This window comes from Spea bombifrons, chromosome 12 (assembly GCF_027358695.1).
Source record: "Spea bombifrons isolate aSpeBom1 chromosome 12, aSpeBom1.2.pri, whole genome shotgun sequence".
Classification (NCBI taxonomy): Eukaryota; Metazoa; Chordata; class Amphibia; order Anura; family Pelobatidae; genus Spea; species Spea bombifrons.
Genome location: NC_071098.1, coordinates 33,188,061 through 33,209,341, shown reverse-complemented (window position 1 = coordinate 33,209,341; position 21,281 = coordinate 33,188,061). Strand labels below are relative to the sequence as shown.

At 53.2% G+C, this 21,281-nt stretch overlaps 2 protein-coding genes across 5 annotated transcripts in view; one reads left to right on the top strand and one right to left on the bottom strand.

The window, feature by feature from the left end:
• Window positions 1-1,655: 1,655 nt before the first annotated feature.
• On the top strand, window positions 1,656-17,635 carry CROCC (ciliary rootlet coiled-coil, rootletin). Its single transcript, XM_053452361.1, has 37 exons — window positions 1,656-1,734; window positions 2,308-2,452; window positions 2,708-2,856; window positions 4,758-4,949; window positions 5,068-5,151; window positions 6,186-6,283; window positions 6,374-6,539; window positions 6,626-6,732; window positions 7,186-7,413; window positions 7,513-7,597; window positions 7,700-7,804; window positions 7,903-8,151; window positions 8,304-8,503; window positions 8,589-8,771; window positions 8,858-9,002; window positions 9,126-9,272; window positions 9,446-9,676; window positions 9,755-9,948; window positions 10,293-10,420; window positions 10,975-11,144; window positions 11,314-11,493; window positions 11,706-11,840; window positions 11,927-12,070; window positions 12,181-12,419; window positions 12,889-13,048; window positions 13,140-13,307; window positions 13,405-13,789; window positions 13,886-14,088; window positions 14,411-14,531; window positions 14,707-14,870; window positions 14,980-15,195; window positions 15,291-15,515; window positions 15,635-15,784; window positions 15,876-16,076; window positions 16,311-16,442; window positions 17,042-17,221; window positions 17,416-17,635. Exons 1-37 carry the CDS (start codon window positions 1,675-1,677, stop codon window positions 17,500-17,502), a joined length of 6,156 nt encoding a protein of 2,051 aa, XP_053308336.1. The 5' UTR covers window positions 1,656-1,674; the 3' UTR covers window positions 17,503-17,635.
• Window positions 17,636-19,002: 1,367 nt separating this feature from the next.
• MFAP2 (microfibril associated protein 2) overlaps window positions 19,003-21,281 on the bottom strand; it is a 34,186-nt gene continuing 31,907 nt past the window's right edge. For all 4 annotated transcript variants that reach the window (XM_053452138.1, XM_053452137.1, XM_053452139.1 and 1 more), the window contains exons 8-9: window positions 19,939-20,012; window positions 19,003-19,825 (exon numbers count right to left, since the gene is read on the bottom strand). In XM_053452138.1, the coding sequence (XP_053308113.1) occupies window positions 19,722-19,825; window positions 19,939-20,012 (178 nt within the window). In that variant the 3' untranslated portion in view covers window positions 19,003-19,721. The remainder of the gene's footprint in view (window positions 19,826-19,938; window positions 20,013-21,281) is intronic.

Genomic DNA, 21,281 nt, shown 5'->3' with positions numbered 1-21,281 from the left:
TATTAACTCTTTACTGGCTGGGGGTTACTGATGTATTAACCCTTTACTTTGTGCGTATTATGGTCAGTTGATGTATTAACCCTTTACTGGTTGCAGGGTACTGATGTATTAATCCTTTGCTGTCTGTATTACTGGCGGTCTATAGCTGTATTAACCCTTTAATGTGTTGTATGACTAGCAGGTCACCGGGACGGGGACGGGGGGGTTGTCCCTGGAATATATATTGAATCCACAGGGTTCAGAGGGCCAAACAGCCTGCTTAAGCCAGCCCATTGGGGGGAAAGAGGAGCCGGTGATTCCAGCCGGCCAGTCAGATGGTGAGGGACCTCACCGCTAAGGTCAGCCAGCCAATTGGGCGATGAAAGATCCAGTGGGTTTTCCAGGGTCCAAGGGTGTTTGTAGTTGCCACGGTGATATAACTTTATGGGATGTTGAAGAAAGATTTGTAATCATTTCATAGAATTGAGTGTTTATTCTGCGAATCCCGGGAGGAACACGCTTAATCTAGAACTATTTACCAGAATGAACCCACGCGTAATCTAGAACCCTGCACCGGAATGAACCCACCCGTAATCTAGAACCATTTGCTGGAATGAACCCACGTGTAATCTAGAACCCTGTACCGGATTGAACCCACGTGTAATCTAGAACCATTTGCTGGAATGAACCCACGCGTAATCTAGAACCATTTGCTGGAATGAACCCGCGCGTAATCTAGAACCCTGTACCGGATTGAACCCACCCGTAATCTAGAACCATTTGCTGGAATGAACCCACGCGTAATCTAGAACCCTGTACCGGATTGAACCCACCCGTAATCTAGAACCATTTGCTGGAATGAACCCACGTGTAATCTAGAACCCTGTACCGGATTGAACCCACCAGTAATCTAGAACCATTTGCTGGAATGAACCCACGCGTAATCTAGAACCCTGTACCGGATTGAACCCACGCGTAATCTAGAACCATTTGCTGGAATGAACCCACGAAGGGCTGTTCAAGGAGATCTCGGAGCGGAAAGATCCCGGTTTGTCGGGAATCTCCTCGCCCCGGAATGCATTTCACTAAATACCATGAATGCAAACAGGTCTCTATGGATCCTGGGAAGTTTGGCGTAACCATGGTTACCGGTGGGCTGCCCCAGCTATTACCCCCTGCTGGGGAAGTCACGGGCCGCAGGGTCATAGTGCCCTCCCCGCGTGTCTCCGTGTCTCTGGTATACTATCTGGATGTGGCTCTTATACCACAACTCCCATCACCCTGGACGGCTCCTTTCTCAGAGGTATTTATTGAATAATATATCGCCGTCACATTCTGCAGCGCTGTACACCGGGTTGTATTGTTGATGTCTGGCTCGTGGCTCACGCCGTATTCACTAACCTGTCAGAACGGCCGTGGGGTCGGGGGGGGGGGACGTGTCTGTGTGCTGCGCAGGCAGCCCTGGGGTAGGTGGGCCGTGCCCCCTTTTATTGTCACAGATGGGGGCGGGGAGCTAAGGAGATTTGATTGTAATCTCAGTCGCTGTGGTGTCTGCTTCGGAGACGCTGGATCCTCGCTCTGGATCCGTTTACGGGGAGGAATAAAGCCCCGGGGGATTTCGCACAGACCCAGGACTGGTGTCAGGGATTTGGGGCGCACGGTTCTTTCCGCGGTTCTCCTGAGGCTCCTGGACTGATGAGCACCGAAGAGGAGACCCCGGACTCTGCAGAGCAGAGGCTGGAGGCTGTCATAGAGGTTGGTGGCTCGCTGGGTTCTGTGGGGGTCCGGGGGTCTCGGGGGGCCTGAGGATGGTGATTTCCCCACTGCTTTTATCGCCCCCCCCTTCTGCCGTTGTTAAAACTGCCGTCCCACTTACGCCGCAGCTGGTCCATCCTTTTATTCTCGCGTTATAATCAAAAACTTTAAAGATCCTTTTTCAGTTTCTATGACAACGGCCAGTCAGCGCCTGCTTTTGTATCACATGACAATTAAGAGTTCCCGGCAAAAACTGTGAAAGAGGGAAACTTTTAGACAATTAGAGAATTATCTCTGGGAATGATGTTTCAGCAGAGTAGGTGGAACTGCAGCTTTAATGATAACGTTCTTACCGTTTCTTTCCTGCGGTGCTTGCAGTTGTAGTACCCTGTACCACTTCTAATGGGAGGCTGTTCCATTTATCTACTACCCTCTTGGTCAGGAGCCATGTGCTCGTAGTGCATTTACGGAGTCCGCAGACGGTCACGTCAGCCTTTAGTCCCACACCAGGCGCTGCTCGTGTTCTTTGGTGCCTGATTTTTGCCCCCTCGTATGTTTTATTGCCCCCCGCAGAAGCTTTCACTCCGTGTGCTGGGTTCTCCGGAGCAGAGGTGTCTCACTGTCAGCGGAGACTCTCACAACCCCCAGCCAGCCCGCCTGCCCGCCAGGATCCGCGAGATCGTGACCAGGAACCTGAGCGCCCTGCCACCGCTGCCCGGTGAGTCTGGGGTATTCCTGATACTCCACAAAGAATTTCCCCTACTCCCTGATTGACCACAGGTGGGTCAGACAAACCGGCCCGAACTTTCTTATTAGAGCCCCCGGGGCCCTCAGCAGTAGAGCCCATCCAGCTGGTGCGGTGGATGAGGGGGAGAGTTTAATCCGCAGCCCCCGGGGGGTCACTGTGTGCTTTTATTATCTGTTGAATGTATGCAGGGCGCGGGGCTCTAACGTCTGCTCTGATACCTCCCAGGTCCCCCCGAAGACATGTCGTCCCTCCTGTCCCTCCAAGAGGAGAACCGCGTCCTCCAGCAGGAGCTCTCGCGGGTGGAGGACCTCCTGGCCCAGAGCCGCGCCGAGAGGGACGAGCTGGCCATCAAGTACAACGCCATCAGCGAGCGGGTGAGCCCTCGCGGGGTTAAATCCACGGGATGTCCCGTGTCCCCCCCCCCGTGTAATTATCAGTATGAATGCTGCTTCCCCCCCCCCACTCTGCCCCGTCCCCCCCGCTCCCGGACTCTTTCTTTATGTGTTTGCGTGTCCGGACACATCATGCGCGGCGGCGGGCAGGCTCAGACCTGCTCTGGCGAACGTGTCCCCCGCTGCCGGCCGGCGAGTGAATGGGAGAGTAAGGAGGCGCCACGGCTCGTGCCAAGACCATCGCAGAGTGCCCCGGTTATCTGAGCGTCCCGTTCTGGGGCTGAAGCTGCTTTGTTGTGAGTGTGAGTGTGAGTGAAGCTGGCTGCGGCGGTGGTGAGTCACGCTGACCGCCAGACGCTTCATACGTCATATACGTTGTTATGGGGATTGTCCGCGCCGGCAGCGTTCCGCCGATCGGTGGAGGGCTGTTGCTGGAGATCCGCCGCTGAACCCTCACACCCCCGGCAGGCATTATTCGCTATCTTTGTCCCACAGAGCTCGCACTCTATTGACATCGTGTAGAATTCTGTTTGCGGTACCGACGGTGGCCATTTAATTGCTTGAATTGATGGGTGTCACGGTGACGGTTGCCGTGGTGATGGTAAACTTTGCCTATTCAGGGTAGCGTGTCCTTTCCTCAAAGCCTTTGCTCCCGCGGCGGTCTCTTTTATCTACCTCCGGATTGTCAGCTCTGTGGGACAGAGTCTCGGCTCTTTATGGATTATAAACAAAATTCTTCCCGGAAAGTTACTTCTGTTGAGAGATTTTGTGGCCGTAACAGAACCGTAGCATCCCCGGGTACCTTATGACCCCCGTCCCATGAACCCCCCCAGGTACCGGTCTTTAGGGGTCAGCAGTATGACCCCCGTCCCATGAACCCCCCCAGGTACCGGTCTTTAGGGGTCAGCAGTATGACCCCCGTCCCATGAACCCCCCCAGGTACCGGTCTTTAGGGGTCAGCAGTATGACCCCCGTCCCATGAACCCTCCCAGGTACCGGTCTTTAGGGGTCAGCAGTATGACCCCCGTCCCATGAACCCTCCCAGGTACCGCTCTTTAGGGGTCAGCAGTATGGCCCCCGTCCCATAGCACCCCCCAGGTACCGCTCTTTAGGGGTCAGCAGTATGGCCCCCCCGTCCCATAGCACCCCCAGGTACCGGTCTTTAGGGGTCAGCAGTATGGCCCCCGTCCCATAGCACCCCCCCCAGGTACCAGTCTTTAGGGGGTCAGCAGTATGGCCCCCGTCCCATAGCACCCCCCCCCGGGTACCGGTCTTTAGGGGTCAACAGTATGGCCCCTGTCCCATAGCAACGCCCCCCCCCCGGGTACCGGTCTTTAGGGGTCAGCATTATGGCCCCCGTCCCATAGCACCCTCCAGGTACCGTTCTTTAGGGGTCAGCAGTATGGCCCCTGTCCCATAGCACCCCCCAGGTACCGGTTTTTAGGGGTCAGCAGTATGGCCCCCGTCCTATAGCACCCCCAGGTACCGGTTTTTAGGGGTCAGCAGTATGGCCCCCGTCCCATAGCACCCTCCAGGTGCCGGTTTTTAGGGGTCAGCAGTATGGCCCCCGTCCCATATCACCCTCCAGGTACCGGTTTTTAGGGGTCAGCAGTATGGCCCCCGTCCCATAGCACCCTCCAGGTACCGGTTTTTAGGGGTCAGCAGTATGGCCCCCGTCCCATAGCACCCTCCAGGTACCGGTTTTTAGGGGTCAGCAGTATGGCCCCCGTCCCATATCACCCTCCAGGTACCGGTTTTTAGGGGTCAGCAGTATGGCCCCCGTCCATAGCACCCCCCGGGTACCGGTCTTTAGGGGTCAGCAGTATGGCCCCCCTCCTATAGCAACCCCCGGGGCTGAATAACTCTTCTCCCCCCCCGTGTAGCTGGAGCAGACGCTGCGCCTGGAGACGGGCGAGCGCGAGAGGGACTCCCTGGAGAGCCGGAGCCTGGGCCAGCAGAATGTGGAGCTGCGCCGGCGGCTGGAGGAAGAGCAGACCGCGTACAAACGCAAGCTGCAGGCCTATCAGGAGGGGCAGCAACGGCAGGCGCAGCTAGTCCAGAAACTGCAGGCCAAGGTGAGAGCCGGGGCCATTAACGGGCCGGCAGCTGCTGCTTTATTCTGCCCCGGTAAATGTGTCCTGTGTAAACGGGGGCGATTAGCCATTCATGATCTTCTTGGGGTTCGTCGCGCAGGTTCTGCAGTATAAGAAGAAGTGCGGGGAGGTGGAACAGCAGCTTCTAGAAAGGTCAACGGAACTGGAACAAGAACGTCTAAGCGTGAGTCTATGTGCTGACCGCAAACGTATTTCAGCGAGGACTGCGGCGCCAGTCTGGATCTAGTATTATTAATAATATAATAATATAATACTGTTATTATTATTACTATCATTATTATTATTACTATCATTATTATTATTATTACTATCATTATTAGTATTACTATCATTATTATTATTACTATCATTATTATTATTACTATCATTATTATTAGTATTATTATTATTATTACTATCATTATTATTATTACTATCATTATTATTACTATCATTATTAGTATTACTATCATTATTATTATTACTATCATTATTATTAGTATTATTATTATTATTACTATCATTATTATTATTACTATCATTATTATTACTATCATTATTAGTATTACTATCATTATTATTATTACTATCATTATTATTAGTATTATTATTAGTATTACTATCATTATTAGTATTATTATTAGTATTACTATCATTATTATTAGTATTATTAGTATTACTATTATTACTACTATTACTATTATCATCATGATTACTATTATTATTATTATTATTATTACTATAACTTATCATCATCACTATTATTACTATAATTATTATTATTATTATTATTACTATTATTTGAATTATTACTTTTATTATAATTGTTTTTATTTCTATAACTATTATTATTAATATACATAAATTCCGAGCCAGTGAATTAGGCGCGTATAAACGCAGGTCTAGATTCACTAAGCTTGAGCAGGAAAACCCCGGATTCCCTATAATATGATCAAGAAAAGAGTCTGGATCCGCCTAACAGGAGCAGCTATTTGTGGTTCTAGGTTTACAAACCTAGAACAAGAATGAGCCGGTTTAAGAGATTGAGTTCTGAATATGGCGGAAGGTTTTACGTAGAACACGGAACGTCTCGATCCATTGGTCTAGAACGGGAACGTCCGGATTTCAGTCTGGATCCTTTGAGCTGCGCTGCCGCTCCGTATCGTTTCTGTGGAACGTAATGTTTGATGTTCCGCGCGTTCCGCTCTTTGTTGGCAGAGCCGTTTAGAGCTGTCAGAGACGCGGTTACGTCAGGAGGAAGAGACCGGCACCGACCTGGAGAACGCGCTGATCCGCCTGGAGGAAGAGCAGCAGAGGTGGGAGAGGCTCTGTCGGGGGGGGCGTGTGCCGGGTTATTATAGTCCCCCGCGCCGTATATTAACGTCGCCATTACTCCGCACTCACAGGAGCTCCAGTCTCAGCCAGGTCAATGCGATGCTGAGAGAGCAGCTGGATCAGGCCAACGCGGCCAACCAGGCCCTGAGCGAGGACCTGCGCAGACTCACAGCCGACTGGACTAAGGCCCGGGACGAGCTGGAGCAGCGGGAGAGCGAGTGGCGCCGGGAGGAAGAGGTGAGTGGGCCTTTGCCGGTTGCACCTGTTATCTGCGGTCTGCTGATACGGGTTTGCCGTTAAACCTCGGAGGTCTCTTTCCGCAGTCGTTCAACGCGTATTTCAGTAACGAGCACAGCCGGCTGCTCTCGCTCTGGAGACAGGTGGTCGGTTTCCGCAGACACTTCTCCGAGATGAAAACCATGACGGAGAGGTAAGCACCACGCGGGCCGCGCTAACTCACGCGGGCCGCGCTAACTCACGCGGGCCGCGCTAACTCACGCGGGCCGCGCTAACTCACGCGGGCCGCGCTAACTCACGCGGGCCGCGCTAACTCACGCGGGCCGCGCTAACTCACGCGGGCCGCGCTAACTCACGCGGGCCGCGCTAACTCACGCGGGCCGCGCTAACTCACGCGGCGGGAATTATGCCCAGCGGGGGAATCGGCTTTAGTGACCTACTCAGGTTCTAGAGGCATCAACCTTCATCCAGGGTTCATCCTCTTTATTCATATCTTAGACCTCATATCCTTTACTTCACTAAGAGGGTAGTAGGTAAGTGGAACAGCCTTCCAGCAGTGGTTAGAATGTGAGATGATTTAAACATGCAAGGACTGAATAACCACGAGGAGCGGCAGATGTCAGGTTCTGTGTTTCTGTGTCCGCAGAGATTTGTTACAGCTGCAGAAGGAGATGTCCCAGTCCTGCCGCTCGCTGCACGCCTCCTGTCTGAATGTCAGCGGATCCCAGCGCGTGGCTGAGAGTAGTGGGATTGCGGCGGTGGAGAGGCAGGCCCTTCGGTTGGAGCAGCTAGAGGAGCAGCTGAGGGACAAGGTGCGGCAGATGATGCAGCTGCAGGCCACGTTTGATGGGGAGAAAGCAGAACTGAGCGGCAGGTAGGAGCGCGGCCCCCGCCGAGGGAGGGCCCCCTATGGATTGGGGTTCCTGCCGCGGGGTTCGTCGGGGTTCTCTGAGGCTTTGCTGTTGTGTTACAGGATAGCAGAACTTAGCGGGACCGTCGATCGTCTTCACAATGAGAACAGCCAGAGGGAGCAGAGCATGGAGAGGCTGCAGGAGCAGGTACCGGGCGGACGCCGAGGCTGGGGCAGATAAATGACACGGCCGGTCGGGGGGTGTCGGGGCCGGTTCTATGGGGTATCCCTAATGTCCGGGTTGTTGCAGGAGAAGAGCCGAGCGGAGGAGCAACTCGTTCACATGGGAGAGGAGCTGGAGGCTCTGAGGTCGGAGAAAGAAGTCCTCCAGGAAGCCCTAAGAGAACTCACTCAGGTTTGAGAAATGTCTCCGCTCGCCGCGCGCCCTGATAGACGCAGCATTTCCTCCGCCGCCGCGCATGTCTCAGACCTCTCTTCTCGCTGCTCCTCCAGGCCGTGCTCAGTGACTCAGACAGCGGTCTGCAGATGTCCGCCAGCGACAGGACTTCTGACTTTATAGAGAGTGAGGGTCCGGGGCTCAGCCTACGTGGTCTGTCCAGCAGCCTGCGCGCCTCCTCCCCGCTGAGACGCTCCTCGCCGCATCGCAGCAGCTCTCCAAGGCGCAGCCTTTCCCCGGCGCTCAGAGACTCGACCGTGTCCGCTGTGCACTCGGCCTTACAAAGGAGACAGCTGCAGGTCCAGGTGGGTCGAGGAGAGACTCCCCGCTCTGTGCGTTTGTATGAGTGGCGGTTATTTTCATGGTATTCCGCGTTATTGTGTGGTGGTCTGTGGGCAGCACTGTGTAGACCTCTCTGGTTCCTGAGTGTGAGTGTGAGTGTGTCTCTCTGTTCCAGGAGCTGAGGGGCCGCCTGGAGGCCGGTCAGGAGACAGTCGGATCCCTGCGGAAGCAGCTGAGCGCCAACGAGAACGAGCGCAGGAGTCTGGAAGAGAAGATCCTACAAATCCAACACGAGCTGGACGTGTGCCGCCTGGCCAGAGAGGACGCCGAACACAGTATAGCCAGACTGCGGAGCAACGCGGAGCAACAAACCGGGTACCGGCAGACGGAGCCGTCGGGATGTGCATTTCCAGCTCACTCCCAACTCGCTGCGAGCTAAACGCCATTTCTCGCCTGGCAGGGACAGGGATGCTCTGCAGGGGACGGTGCAGAACCTGCAAGAGCAGCTGGAGACGCAGCGCCAGGAGTACGAGAAGCTGCAGCTGGCAAACGGCGACCTGCAGCGGCAGAGAGATATCCTGCAGGAGGAGAAAGAGGATGCCTTCCAGGACCGCGACCGGGCCCAGCGGGAGGTGGAGAGAGGGTAAGTGACACTGGCAGAGCGTGATGGGTGTGGGATGGGGCGTGTGGCCCTTCGGGGGGTAAGAGTTTGGTTTTCTCCGGACCCAGACACAAGGCTCAGGAGCAGCTGGAGGGGAAGCTGTCGGCCATGAGGAAGGAACTGGTGCTTGTGAAGGAATCTCTGCATCGATCCAGCCTGGAGAAGGAGGTGTGCGAGGCAGAGAGAGAGGACATCTCCCAGGCGCTGTCTAAGGTAAGTCTGACTGTCTCTGCCAGACGTCTCTGTAGAAACCTGCTTTCACCCGGCGCGCACGTCGCTGGCGGCCATCCCACAACCGCCGGAGCCCTCCTGGAAATGCCCCCGTTTCTTTTCCAGGCCGAGACCGGCCGTGCTGAGCTGGAGCTGGCGCTTAACAGACAGAGGACCGAGGAGGCTTCGCTGCGGGATGCTCTGTCCAAAATGAGCGCTCTCAATGAGAGTTTGGCCCAAGACAAGATTGAACTCAACCGCATTATAGCTCAGGTACGGGGTTGCGGGCTAACAGATCCCGGGGCCCTGGGGTAACGGATCCCGGGGCCTCCTGTCCGGATAACAGTTCCCCTCCCTTACGGTGCTGCGTGTTTAATGTTGTATGTGCGATGCATGGAGACGTAAGCGTGATTGTGAATGCCGTGTGGCTTTCCCCGTGTCGGCAGCTGGAGGAGGAGCGCTCCTCTCTGCAGGGGCAGAAGCATGAAGTGGAGCAGGAGAAGGCATCCATTCGGGACGAGCTGGTCCGCCTGGAGCAGGAGAAGCTGGAGCTGGACACGGAACGCTTTGGGTTGGATAACTCCCTGCAGGTCATGGAGCAGAGCCGCGAGAAACTCCTGCAGGAGCTGCAGACGCTGCGCAGGGAACGGGGGCAGTTACAGGAGCAGCTGGGGCAGGTGAGGGAGTCCTGCGCTCGGTGGCGGTACGGAGGGGACGCGCCGGCGCGTGAAATAACTAATCCCCGTCCTTTTCAGATGTCGCGGCAGAAGAACTCGCTGAGCGAGGATCTGGTGCAGAGTCGGAAGGAAGTGGAGCAGCAGAGCGAGAGCCTCCTCCGAGCCTTCAAGGAGAAAGAGGGCCTGATGAAGGACAAGGGCAGCCTAGCGGTGCAGCTGACGGCTTCCGAGCGAGAGAACAGGGCGCAGGCCGAGGAAATCGCTGCTCTCAGGTACGAGGAGGCAAAGGGGCCCGGCAGAAACGATGGCGTTCCTTCCTAGTGTTACCTAGAACCGAGAATCCAGACCCGGAACAGCCCCGTATCCCCCGGGTCGCTGCTGGGCGAGTAAGCGGGTTAGAAGCCGCTGTGCTTTAACACAAAGGAATTCTGTGCCAGCGTCAGTTGGCTGCCGACTTGTTACCAGGCAGCCGGGAGTCCAAACATACAGCGACTCCACCACTCCTACAACAACTCGCGAGCAAATACCCCACGGGACACGGGCTGCATGCTCACTGCCGCTCCGTGACATGGAGACTGCGCTGCCCTCTCATCCAGGTCGCTCTCTGTTGCTGCAGGTCGGAGAAGGAGGCGTTGGAGGGCGCGCTGTTTGATGTCCAGCAGCAGGTCGCCCGCATCTCGTCCCGCAAGGAGCAGGTGGAAGCCGGGAACCAAAGCCTGCGCTCGGCCAAGGAGGCTCTGCAAGGTAGGGGCCACAGAAAGCCGCTCCGGCCAATCGCGCTGCAGATATGCCTATTCCAGTGTGTTTCACCGGCCAATCGCGTGTAAACATGTCTGAAACGCTCTACGTTTTCCGAATCGTTTAATAATGTATGAAGCGCAGCTCCGGGTTCGCTGCCCCGGCAGGGCTTCTCGTGGTCAGCACTGCATTTACCTTCTGCCTTCTTACCCCTAACTGCCCCTCCTCATCACAGCTTAAAAAGCGCACCGTGCCTTTACGACACGGAGCACCTGGATGTCGTGTGCCTGCGATCCCTTTCTTAAAGGGGTACGGTGCCTTCTAACTCATGCTATGGGGGCTGTGCAGGAGGAGACCCCTGTAACCCCCATCCCCCCCCCCCCGGACCTGCTGCCCGGGGAATTCGCCGCTGCTCATGTATAAGCCTCAGGTGTTACTCTCGGAAAAACATAACAGCCAAAACATAGATCCTCGAGCCCTGTAATTCCCATCATCCTCGGTCAGCGCTGCGGACGCCCCGTCTGTTGCTCTTGGTTGTGAAGCTTGTTGTGTGTTTGCAGCGGAGGCCAACGCTCTGCGCCAGCGCATGGAGGCTGCGATCAGCAAGTTGGAAAGAGACAAGGAGACGCTGAGCCAGCAGCTGAGCCACATGGAGAAGGAGGCCGAGGTCACCCTGAGGAACGAGCAGAAAGCCCACGAGGAGGACGTGGAGCGGCTGCACAGGGAGAAGGCAAGTAACCCCATAACCAAAAGAGTTGTCGGAAAGTCTGGTGGGTACAAGGAGCTATGTCCCAGAAGAGGTGGCAGAAGGATTGGGTTAATATGTGTGGCAGACAGTGGGGTGAGGGGAGCCGGATTAACATGGTTGCCCCCCGGACTCATAGCTGCTGTGTCTGCAGGAGACCCTTCGCCAGGAGCTGGAGTCTGAGAAGGAGGATCTGGTTCGCCGCTTAACGCAGGAGCGAGAGGAGCTGGCGGCGCAGCACGAGATGGAGCGGGATGAGATGAGCGAGGAGATCGCCGCCCTGCAACAGGAGAGAGACGACATCCTCCTGCACGGCGAGAGCGAGAAACAGCAGGTAATCTCAGGCGGAGAGCGGGAGGCCGAGGGGTCCTCTCAGGCGGAGAGCGGGAGGCCGAGGGGTCCTCTCAGGCGGAGAGCGGGAGGCCGAGGGGTCCTCTCAGGCCAGCAGGGATTGGGTTTGCTGAGGAGTTGGGGTATTATGAAACCGGCAGGGCTGGCTGAGATCTATGGGAGTTGAGGTTTATTAACGGGCCGCGTTATTTCCAGGCGCTGTCACTGAAGGAGTCGGAAAAAGCTTCGCTGAGTGAGAAATTAAGCAGCACTCAGCTCAGTCTGGCCGCCGTCGGCCTGGAGATGGAGCGGCAGAAACGGGAATTCACCGTGAGACAGGAGCAGGATCGGGTACGTCTGATACACGGGTGACACCGGTGGGGTCGGCAGAGACGTGGTGGTGATGATGATGATGTCCTTACGGCTTCTGATTTCAGACCACAATCATCTCCCTGAACTCGGATCTGAGGAACCTTCGAGTGCAGCTGGAAGAGTCCGCGGCGTCTCACGAGAGAGAGCTGAGGGGTCTTCAGGAACACAGCAGGGAGCTGGGGAAGCAGAGAGAGTCAGCGCTGCGAGAGGTGAGAGCGCGAGAGAGACCCTTGTTTCGCGTCTGCCGAGTTATTACCCCTCGGGGTTGACGAGAGGGCAGGAGTGTGACCGCTTCTCTCGTACTCGGAACGACCATCAGGTGGAGGAACTGAAGACTCAGCTGTGTGTCGTGGAAGACGCCAGGGACGCCGTGCGCCGGGAGCTGATCGAGGCTCACAGGCGAATCCGAGAGAGTCAGGAAGCGGCGGAGTTTCATAAGAAGGAGAGCGCGGACCTGCGGAGGTCGCTCGCGGACGAAGCCAGAGAAAAGGAGGCCGTGCAGAAATCCAACGAGGAGCTGCGCGGAGCCGTGCGCCGAGCGGAGAGCGAACGCATCGGGTAATTCATATTCACCGCACAGAATACAATTTACTAGATTCAGGTGGTGCCGGCTAGTTGTGTGTTGGTGTCTACGGAAAAGGCCGTGTAGGGCTGCCCATTGGGGCCACGTGACTCCGCAGCCAAAGCGGTGTATATGCATGTGTTAGTACATGGAGTTAGTGCGAGTGGATGGTGTTAGCGTGCGTGTGTGTGTGAGTGGATGGTGTTAGCGAGCGTGTGTGAGTGGATGGTGTTACCACGTGTGGAGTGTCGGGTAAGTTTATAGTTAGTGGTGTGATGGAGGGAGGTAGTGTTTCTTAGTATATGCAATTATATGACCCTCATTAGAATAGAGACCCCTCAGCGGATTTATGCTGTTAATATCGTGACTGTAGTGGCTGAAGGGAATGAGCAAATCAGAAAAGACCTCTCTGTCCAAACCTAATTATCTCTCTGTATCTCTCTCTCTCTCTCTGTCTCTCTCTAGTCTTAAACGCTCTAATGAAGAAAAGGAGCAGCGTCTCTCTGTGCTGGAGGAGGCGCGTGCAGCCATGGAGAAGGATGCTGCTGACCTGCGAGGGACTCTACGGGAGGTGGAAAAGTCGCGACTGGAAGCCAGAAGAGAACTGCAGGACCTGCGCAGACAGGTGAGCTCTGGTGTGCAGCTCGTGGCCCCGCGCCTTCCCTCCCTCGGCTGCCCTTCTGGACTCCCGTTAAATATCCATTTCTTTGGCACAGTTGAAGGTCCTGGATGATGAAAGCGTGAAGCGCGGCCGGGATATGGCCGAGGCGCAGGCGCGTCTGTCTACGTACGAGCAGCGCGAGGAGGAAAGTCGAAGAGACGTCTTCACACTCAAACAGAAGCTCGCGGAGACCGAAGCCGGCAGAGATACCGCCAGGAAAGAGGTGAGTGCGGCGGACGCGGGGCATCTTCTTGTGGCTTGCGCATGTCGTTGAGCTCTCCGACGGCAGGTCTGTAAAACAGTCTTAATGTCTCGAGCAGCTCGCCGGTCTGCAGCGCAAACTCTCAGACGTCGAGGGTGACTTCGTGATGCGTGAGAAGGAGCTTCAGAGCAGTCTGGAGGAGGCCCGGGGCAACGAGAAGAAACTGCTGGACAATACCCGGAACCTGGAGATAAAACTGATGGCGTCTCAAGAGGAGAGGGCAGAGCTGAGCCTGCGTCTGAGTGCCAGCGAGGGCCGAGTCCAGGGGCTGGAGGCCGAGCTCGCCAGACTGGAGGCTCTGAAACGGGAGCTGGAGTTTAGATTGGGAAGCGTACACTCTGCCCTTCGGCGGACACTCGGAATAGGGCGCTCAGGCCGCACACCAAGCCCGGCCACCAGGGGCCGCAGTGGGTCTCCAAAGAGGCATTTCTCACCCCACAAAGGTACCCAGAGTCAGCTTTGTATTAGTTTTGGGGGTATCTCTCTATAATACACACAGCACCTGTTCTAATATATTAATGTATTTGGTTTATTCGCAGCTTTTGACAGTACATACGCAACAACTACGGACGGCCGCGGGAGCCCCATCCCCCGCACAGGGAGTCCGGAGCGCAGTAAAAGCCCGGAGCGCACCGTCTCCCCCAGCCGCGGAGAGCAGTTATTGGCTGATATTGACCCCGAGGTGGTCAGAAGCTCTTTGCGAGATTTCCTTCAGGAGCTGAGGGATACTCAACGAGACAGGGTAGGAAACGGCCACAAGGTGACACTCACCGCAGTCACTGGGGTCCTCCATACCGTCTAGAGAGCGATACGAGGTGGGAACCTCAATAACCGGGGTGTGCAGCGATCCCGAGAGTGCGACGGAAGCAGCCGTGGGGTAGAGCTGATCGCTGGGTGGGTCGCTGAGCTGATCGCTGGGTGGGTCGCTGAGCTGATCGCTGGGTGGGTCGCTGAGCTGATCGCTGGGTGGTGGGTCGCTGGGTGGATCGCTGGGTGGGTCGCTGGGTGGGTTAATGTCCAGCAGGGAGGGATCTGTGACCCATCTTCTCTTCTATCTCTCGCAGGACGATCTCCGCACACAGCTGGGAACCGCGAGCCGGCAGCTGGTGGAGATTGAGGCAGAGAGAGACGGAGCCGCTACCCGAGTGCAGCAGCTACAGAAAGCCCTGTCTGACTGCGAGGAGGGTGAGAACCTAACCAACAACGGAGCCTGTCCGCGAGCTTAGAACAGGGGCCGACGTACTATATATAAATGTCCTTAGAGTAACTGCCGGGGCTTTCTATGTGGTTGGTAAAGTCCGGACTGTCTCGTCTGCCCTGGAAGCGTCTCAGCGTTTTTATCGGATTTGTTCTCTTGCAGCAAAGCGCCACTCAGACGGGAAGGTGAGCAGCACCCAGACGACGCTCCTGCTGCAGGAGGAGACCCTGCGCCGCTACGACAGAGAGTGCAAGATGGCTTTAGAGAAAGCGGCCAGCCTGGAGCGCAGTCTTCAGGCGGCTGAGAGCGCCCACAGAGCAGCGCAGGTAGAGGACCAACGTTTATTTTATTGAGGGGGGCATTTACTTTGTATGTCTTGATTTACCCTTCATGATAAAGTCACCGCTGACCCCACCGCGCGCCCTCCTGTTTCAGGACAAACTCAACAAGATGAAAGCGAACGAGGCCAAACACGAGAGTGAAAAGAGGAGACTGAAAGAGGTTCTGGATGCGTCTGAGAACCGCAACACAAAACTGGAAGTGTCAAGGCGAGGGCTGGAGGGAGAGCTGCAGAGGATGAAGCTGGTGCTGACCGACAGGGAGGCCGAGATGCGAGACATGCAGCAGCGCATGGAGGGGCTGCAGCGACAGGTACTACTACTACGTCAGTCATAGTGTTTGGATTAGGCTAAAAGGTTCTAGATCAGCTCAGAAGACAATGCTTACGGAACCTCGTCTCTCGTCAGCTTTCAGACAGCGAGAGCAAAGTGAACACGCTGCAGATCTGCGTGGATCGTCTGAACACAACGCTGGTGAAGGTGCAGGAGAACGAGGCTTCCCTCAAGGAGAAGGTGCAGAGTTTGTCCGGCGCTCTGTCCGAGTCCAGCTCCGGTTCCGCCAGCTCCCAGGAGAAGATAAATCAGCTGCAAAGGATGCTGACGGCCATCGAGCACGAGAGGCGCGTCCTGCAGGTCAGTCTCGTGGCGAGAGATCTCTTGGCGGAGGCTGCGTGGCTGAGTTGTGTGCGTTAACGTGGCGTTCGTTGCAACTGCTGTCCAGAGCTTTCCTCTTACGGAGTGTTATTGCGCAGGAGCGGCTGGAAGCTGCCCGACTGGCTGTATCGGAGGGGAAGAAGCAGAACGCTGGTCTGATGGAGCAGGTTCAGGAGCTTCGTGACATGCTGGCAGAGACAGAGAACCAACGCGTTGACCTAGAAGATCAGGTCCAGCAGCTGCGTGAGGTGAGCTCTCACGTCCTCTGCTCAATGTAAGGGCCCCCCCCCCCACACTCACCACCTCCGTCTAAATCCCTAATCTCTGCTATCCTCACAGATCCTCCGGCAACGGCAGGAGAACGAGGGTGCGTCCCTGCGCAGCCTGCAGAAGCTGCAGGAGGAGAGAGAGGTCCTCCAGGACCGTCTGGTGGGGCTTCAACGGGCCGTGGCCCAGCTGGAGGCAGAGAAAAGAGAGATGGAGCGGTCATCTCTGCGCCTGGAGAAGGATAAGAACGCGCTGAAGAAGACTCTGGACAAGGTACAAAGTTACCTCCTTGCGCGGCAAGATGGGGCAGAACAGACAGGGATTCCCCTAATTCCGTGTTAGATATTGTGGAGGGCAAATAAGGCAATTGAACCTAATCTATCTTATATATTTTGCTTAAATCTTCCTGATTCCCCATCCGTGGCCCCTGGATCCTCCGGCGGAGAGTCCTTATCTGATTGGACGTCGGATTTTCCGACGAGGGTTAAACGTCTTTTTTTTCGGCAGGTGGAGCGCGAGAAGCTGAAAACCGCGGAGGACACGTTCCGTCTGTCTGCGGAGAAGGGGCGTCTGGATCGCTCGCTGAACACGGTGGAGCAGGAGCTGTCCGATGCCCAGAGGCAGGTGCAGCTTCTGGAGGTGAGTCCGCGGCGGGTGACGGGTCTCCGGCCCCGGCAGCTACGACTAAACTTTGTATGGATTGAAACTTCGTTCCTCTTACTAGTGGATCAGGGGCTCTTTCCTGATTGGTGTGTGGATGGGGACCCGTCTTCCCTGATTGGTACGGGTGGGGATCTTTGTCCTCCAAGTGGTCTGTAGAGCACGAGGGGCTCTCTGCTCTGATTGGTGTGGATGCGGATTTCTCTGCTCTGATTGGTGTGGCGGTAGTGGAGCTTCCTGTTGGTGTGTGTAGACGAGGATTTCTCCTCTGTGATTGGTGTGTTTGGAGGGGATCTTGTAATTGGTTGGTTGATGGTGTTTTCTGTCCCCTCTGCTGTCGAGTGAAGGAGCAGTTACACAGGGTTAGACGTAAGATCACCTTCAGTCTGGTGAGTGAAGCCCAGTAGCTGCACTGAGCGTTAGCTCTGGGGTGCGACCCTATCCTGGGGGTACCCGTCTGCACCCCAGCTTTCCTTGACCCTGTTACCCCGCGCAGGTAGTTGCCTAGAATAGCCAAGAGCTCTAGCTGTCGACGGCAGGTTCTTATCCACTCGCAACATCTGCCTGATCTCTCCCAGGTGCAGATCGCGGACATGGAGCAGACCCACTCACAGACCCTCATGGAGACCGCAGCCCGGCACCGCCAGGAGCTGCAGCTGGAGATCGAGAGGCTGCGCAATGCCCAGATTCAGGCGGAGCGGACTCTGGACGCAAGAGAGAGAGCTCACCGCCAGCGGATCAAAGGGCTGGAGGAACAGGTACCAGGGCCTTATTCACTTAATAGTTATTCTCTGCGGCTGAGGATAATAGGGGTTTAATGTGTGTGACATTCACCAATCACCCACAGAGACTAAAAACTGATAATTACTTGGAGGGTAACTCGCATACTCTGGGTGGGCTTTGTATAGATCATGCGCGGCTGCCTCCTGACTCCCATCTCTCTGTCCGGCAGATTTCTGTCCTGAAGGATCAGTTACAGCAGGAGCTGCGCCGCTGCCAGAACGTTTACCCCCAGCCCGCGCTTCTCTCAGGGAAATAACGCGCCGCTCGGGGTAGAGGAGCCGCCTGGCACCCCCTTGGTGCTTCCCCTGCGTGGGGTTTACTTATAAATCCACTCTTTATCACTTTTTTGCGGCACCGAAGCAGCGGCTCCCCCCCCCGGCATCACCCTGCGCGGCTCCGGCGGCATTGTGCGGGTCGGGGAGCGCTGCGTGACCGAGGGGCCTGAACCCCTCTTTATTACGTGTAGCCGGAGCACATCGAGCAGATTCCCACTCACAGCCACTGAATACAATGTGACAAATCCCACAAAACATTCCACGCGGGCCGCGTTCCCACTCGGTGGGCAGAGGGGGGTATAATTCAGTGCTGGTGGTAAAAGTGGGGAAGTCACCATAGCAACGGCGTTCTTGCTGCTTTCTCCACGTTTAGCGGTCAGGATGGCTCTTTCTACAGAAGCCCCGATGGGTCAATTTGGTTAAATACCCCTCCGGCACTGAACAGGTTAAAGAGGCATCATCATGAAAAAGACAATATTAAGGTAACAACCCCCCCCTGCCTGTTTAAAGGGATAGTGGCCTGTTTTTCACTGTGAAATCCACTAACATTTCTTTAACCCCTCAGTTACCAGGGGCTCCGTGTTTTCCACCAGCAGGGACCCCATCCTTCCCCTTAACAGCGTCTCCTGCTCTCGGGGAACACGGCGCCTTCTGTGTCAGGAAGCAGCTTTTATACACTGAATTTTATAGCGTTTTATATATTTTTTTAACGATTTGTCCCCTGTCTGGGTTTTACTAACTTTTTCCGAGACGCAGCTGAGAGCCGGATGTCGTACGGTCGGAGCACATGGTCAGTTGCGGATGCGCACATAGGGGCCTGTTGTAAAAGGTTTGGCGATGCCGCGTACTACCGGCCGCCGTAGACGTTAATGTTCTGTGATATCAGAGGTTTCTGCTTATTTACAGCGTTAACCCTTTCAGTGCATCTTGCCGACTGCTCTGTATCTGTGTCGTTAGAAATCGGATGTATTGTTTGTACCGAGAGCGTCGGGATACCAAGGGGCCAATTATCATTAAACGATTGAAATACTAATTAGTGCGTTGGCTGCTTTCTTTACTTTTCTCTTTCCTGTCCTTTTCTCATCTTTTTGCATTAATTTTTTCTTTTTCTTGCTCTTCTTTTTGTTCATTTTCTTTCTTTTTTCAATTTTCTCCTCCCTATTTTTTCTTCTATTTAATTTAGACAATTGTATTGATTTCTAGAGCTTGTTGTTTAAATCAGTATTTTGAGATATGTTGTTTATAAGCGATTATTGTACCTTTTGTATGTGGATTAACAGAAATAACCAAATACGCAGCGGCTGTAATTGTTATACTGTAAACAGGATTTCAGCTGATTTAAAATCACCTAAAATCCTGCAGAAAAATTATCCAAATGATCATGTTTTGTTTAAATTAAAAGTATCGTGAAAAATAACAACATTGTACCCGAAAGCAGATCCTTTTGTGGAGAAGTAAAAAGCGGCCCTGTTATCCCCCGGTGTCTGAAAAGAAAAATTCTGCACTTTATTTAACGTTTGTACAAAACACATTACAAAAATCATTTTACCCAAATACCCCAAGTGCGAGGCTGGGCACGACGGGGTAAGGTGAGAAGGTACGTGAAGTTCATACATCATTACAAGTGTGGGTGCCAGCGATCAGACAGTGGGGGCAGCGGGGTACATAGCCCAGGGGCAAGTGTTCAGCATCGGGGGAAACGAGGATTGAGTACAGATGGTTCCGGGGATGCGGCTTCTATGAGCGCACGGAGAGCATCGAGGTGACATACAAAGGTAGGTGTCCGTTATCCCATCGGCCCAGACGTTACTGGGTGCGGGGTATTACCCCCACTTACATACACTGGGTCCGACCCATCTTTACCAGGGTAGGATACTGGCCAAGACGTGGCTGGATCACCAACCTATTAAAGGAGCCGGAAAAACCAGTCCCCGGCAGAGAAGGAAGGGGACAGCGGGCAATGCAGTGCGCAGGCTGGCTAGTGTAGGGCAATAAGACAGTGGAGATACAGGGCGTTGCGCCCGTGTGCCCAGGACTGTTTGGCACGTACAGTACAATACAGTAAAACAAAAGGCTAAAATAATACTAGCACCTCCCGCCCCCTCCGGTGATCACACTGACAGCGAGCGAGGAGTCCAGGAACGAGAAGTGGCCCCTCGCTCAACGGGGCGGGTCCTCCTGCCGACGATCTGGCCGCTCTCTAGCAGCCTCCGCAGCTCTTGCTGCATTGAGATTCCACAAAGTTGCACATGCCGCTGGTGGCCATGACGCCGCAGCGAGAGAACTTATCCCGGCACATGTCAGCTGCGGGCAAAACACACAGGCGGTCACAAAGGAAGGCATGTGCTAGAGTCACGCGGGAGGGGGGGCTCAGCACACGGAAAGGGTGTCGGGGTAAAACACATGGGGGCTCTTACCTCTCAGTAGCTCCTCATGCGCACACACGGTACGAACACAGATCTCTTTATTTATAACGTACATGCGCCGCAAGCTGGAAAACACAAACCACAATGAGAGACGGGAAACGGGACCAACGCGTTTTTGGAAAAGGAAGGACTTGGCACCATTATATCACCTTAATTGGACAATTGTTTATGCTTTTTATTGGTTTATTACCCCTGAGTCTATAGGTGAAATGTAAAAACACATAAATACATATACATGCATATATATCCACACATATCCACATACATACATGCATATATATATATATATATATACACACATACATACACATATATACACATGCATGCATATATATACACATACATGCATATATATATATATATATACATACATACATGCATATATATAAACACATATATGCACACATATACACATACATGCACATCCATGCATATATACACATACATGCCTATATATACACATACATGCATATATATACATATATACACATACATTCATATATACATATATATACACATACATGCATATATATATACACATACATGCATATATATAAACACATACATGCATATATATACATATATAAACACATACATGCATATATATATACATATATATACACATACATGCATATATATATACACATACATGCATATATATACATATATATACACATACATGCATATATATACACATACATGCATATATATACACATACATGCCTATATATACACATATATGCATATATATATACACATATATGCACATACATGCATATATATACATATATATACACATACATGCATATATATAAATATATAAACACATACATGCACATGCATGCATATATATACACATACATGCATATATATACACATATATGCACATACATGCATATATATACACATACATGCATATATATATACATATATATATACACATACATGCATATATATACATATATATACACATACATGCATATATATACATATATATACACATACATGCATATATATACACATACATGCATATATATACACATACATGCATATATATACATATATACACATACATTCATATATACATATATATACACATACATGCATATACATACATATATAAACACATACATGCATATATATACATATATATACACATACATGCATATATATACATATATATACACATACATGCATATATATACACATGCATGCATATATATACACATACATGCCTATATATACACATATATGCATATATATATACACATATATGCACATACATGCATATATATACATATATAAACACATACATGCACATGCATGCATATATA

Coding starts and splice junctions, on each gene's coding strand:
- CROCC (XM_053452361.1), top strand. CDS start 1,675: ATGAGCACCGAAGAGGAGACCCCGGACTCTGCAGAGCAGAGGCTGGAG. Junction 9,949..10,292: donor GAGGAAATCGCTGCTCTCAG/GTACGAGGAGGC, acceptor CTGTTGCTGCAG/GTCGGAGAAGGAGGCGTTGG. Junction 11,145..11,313: donor AGCGGCTGCACAGGGAGAAG/GCAAGTAACCCC, acceptor CTGTGTCTGCAG/GAGACCCTTCGCCAGGAGCT.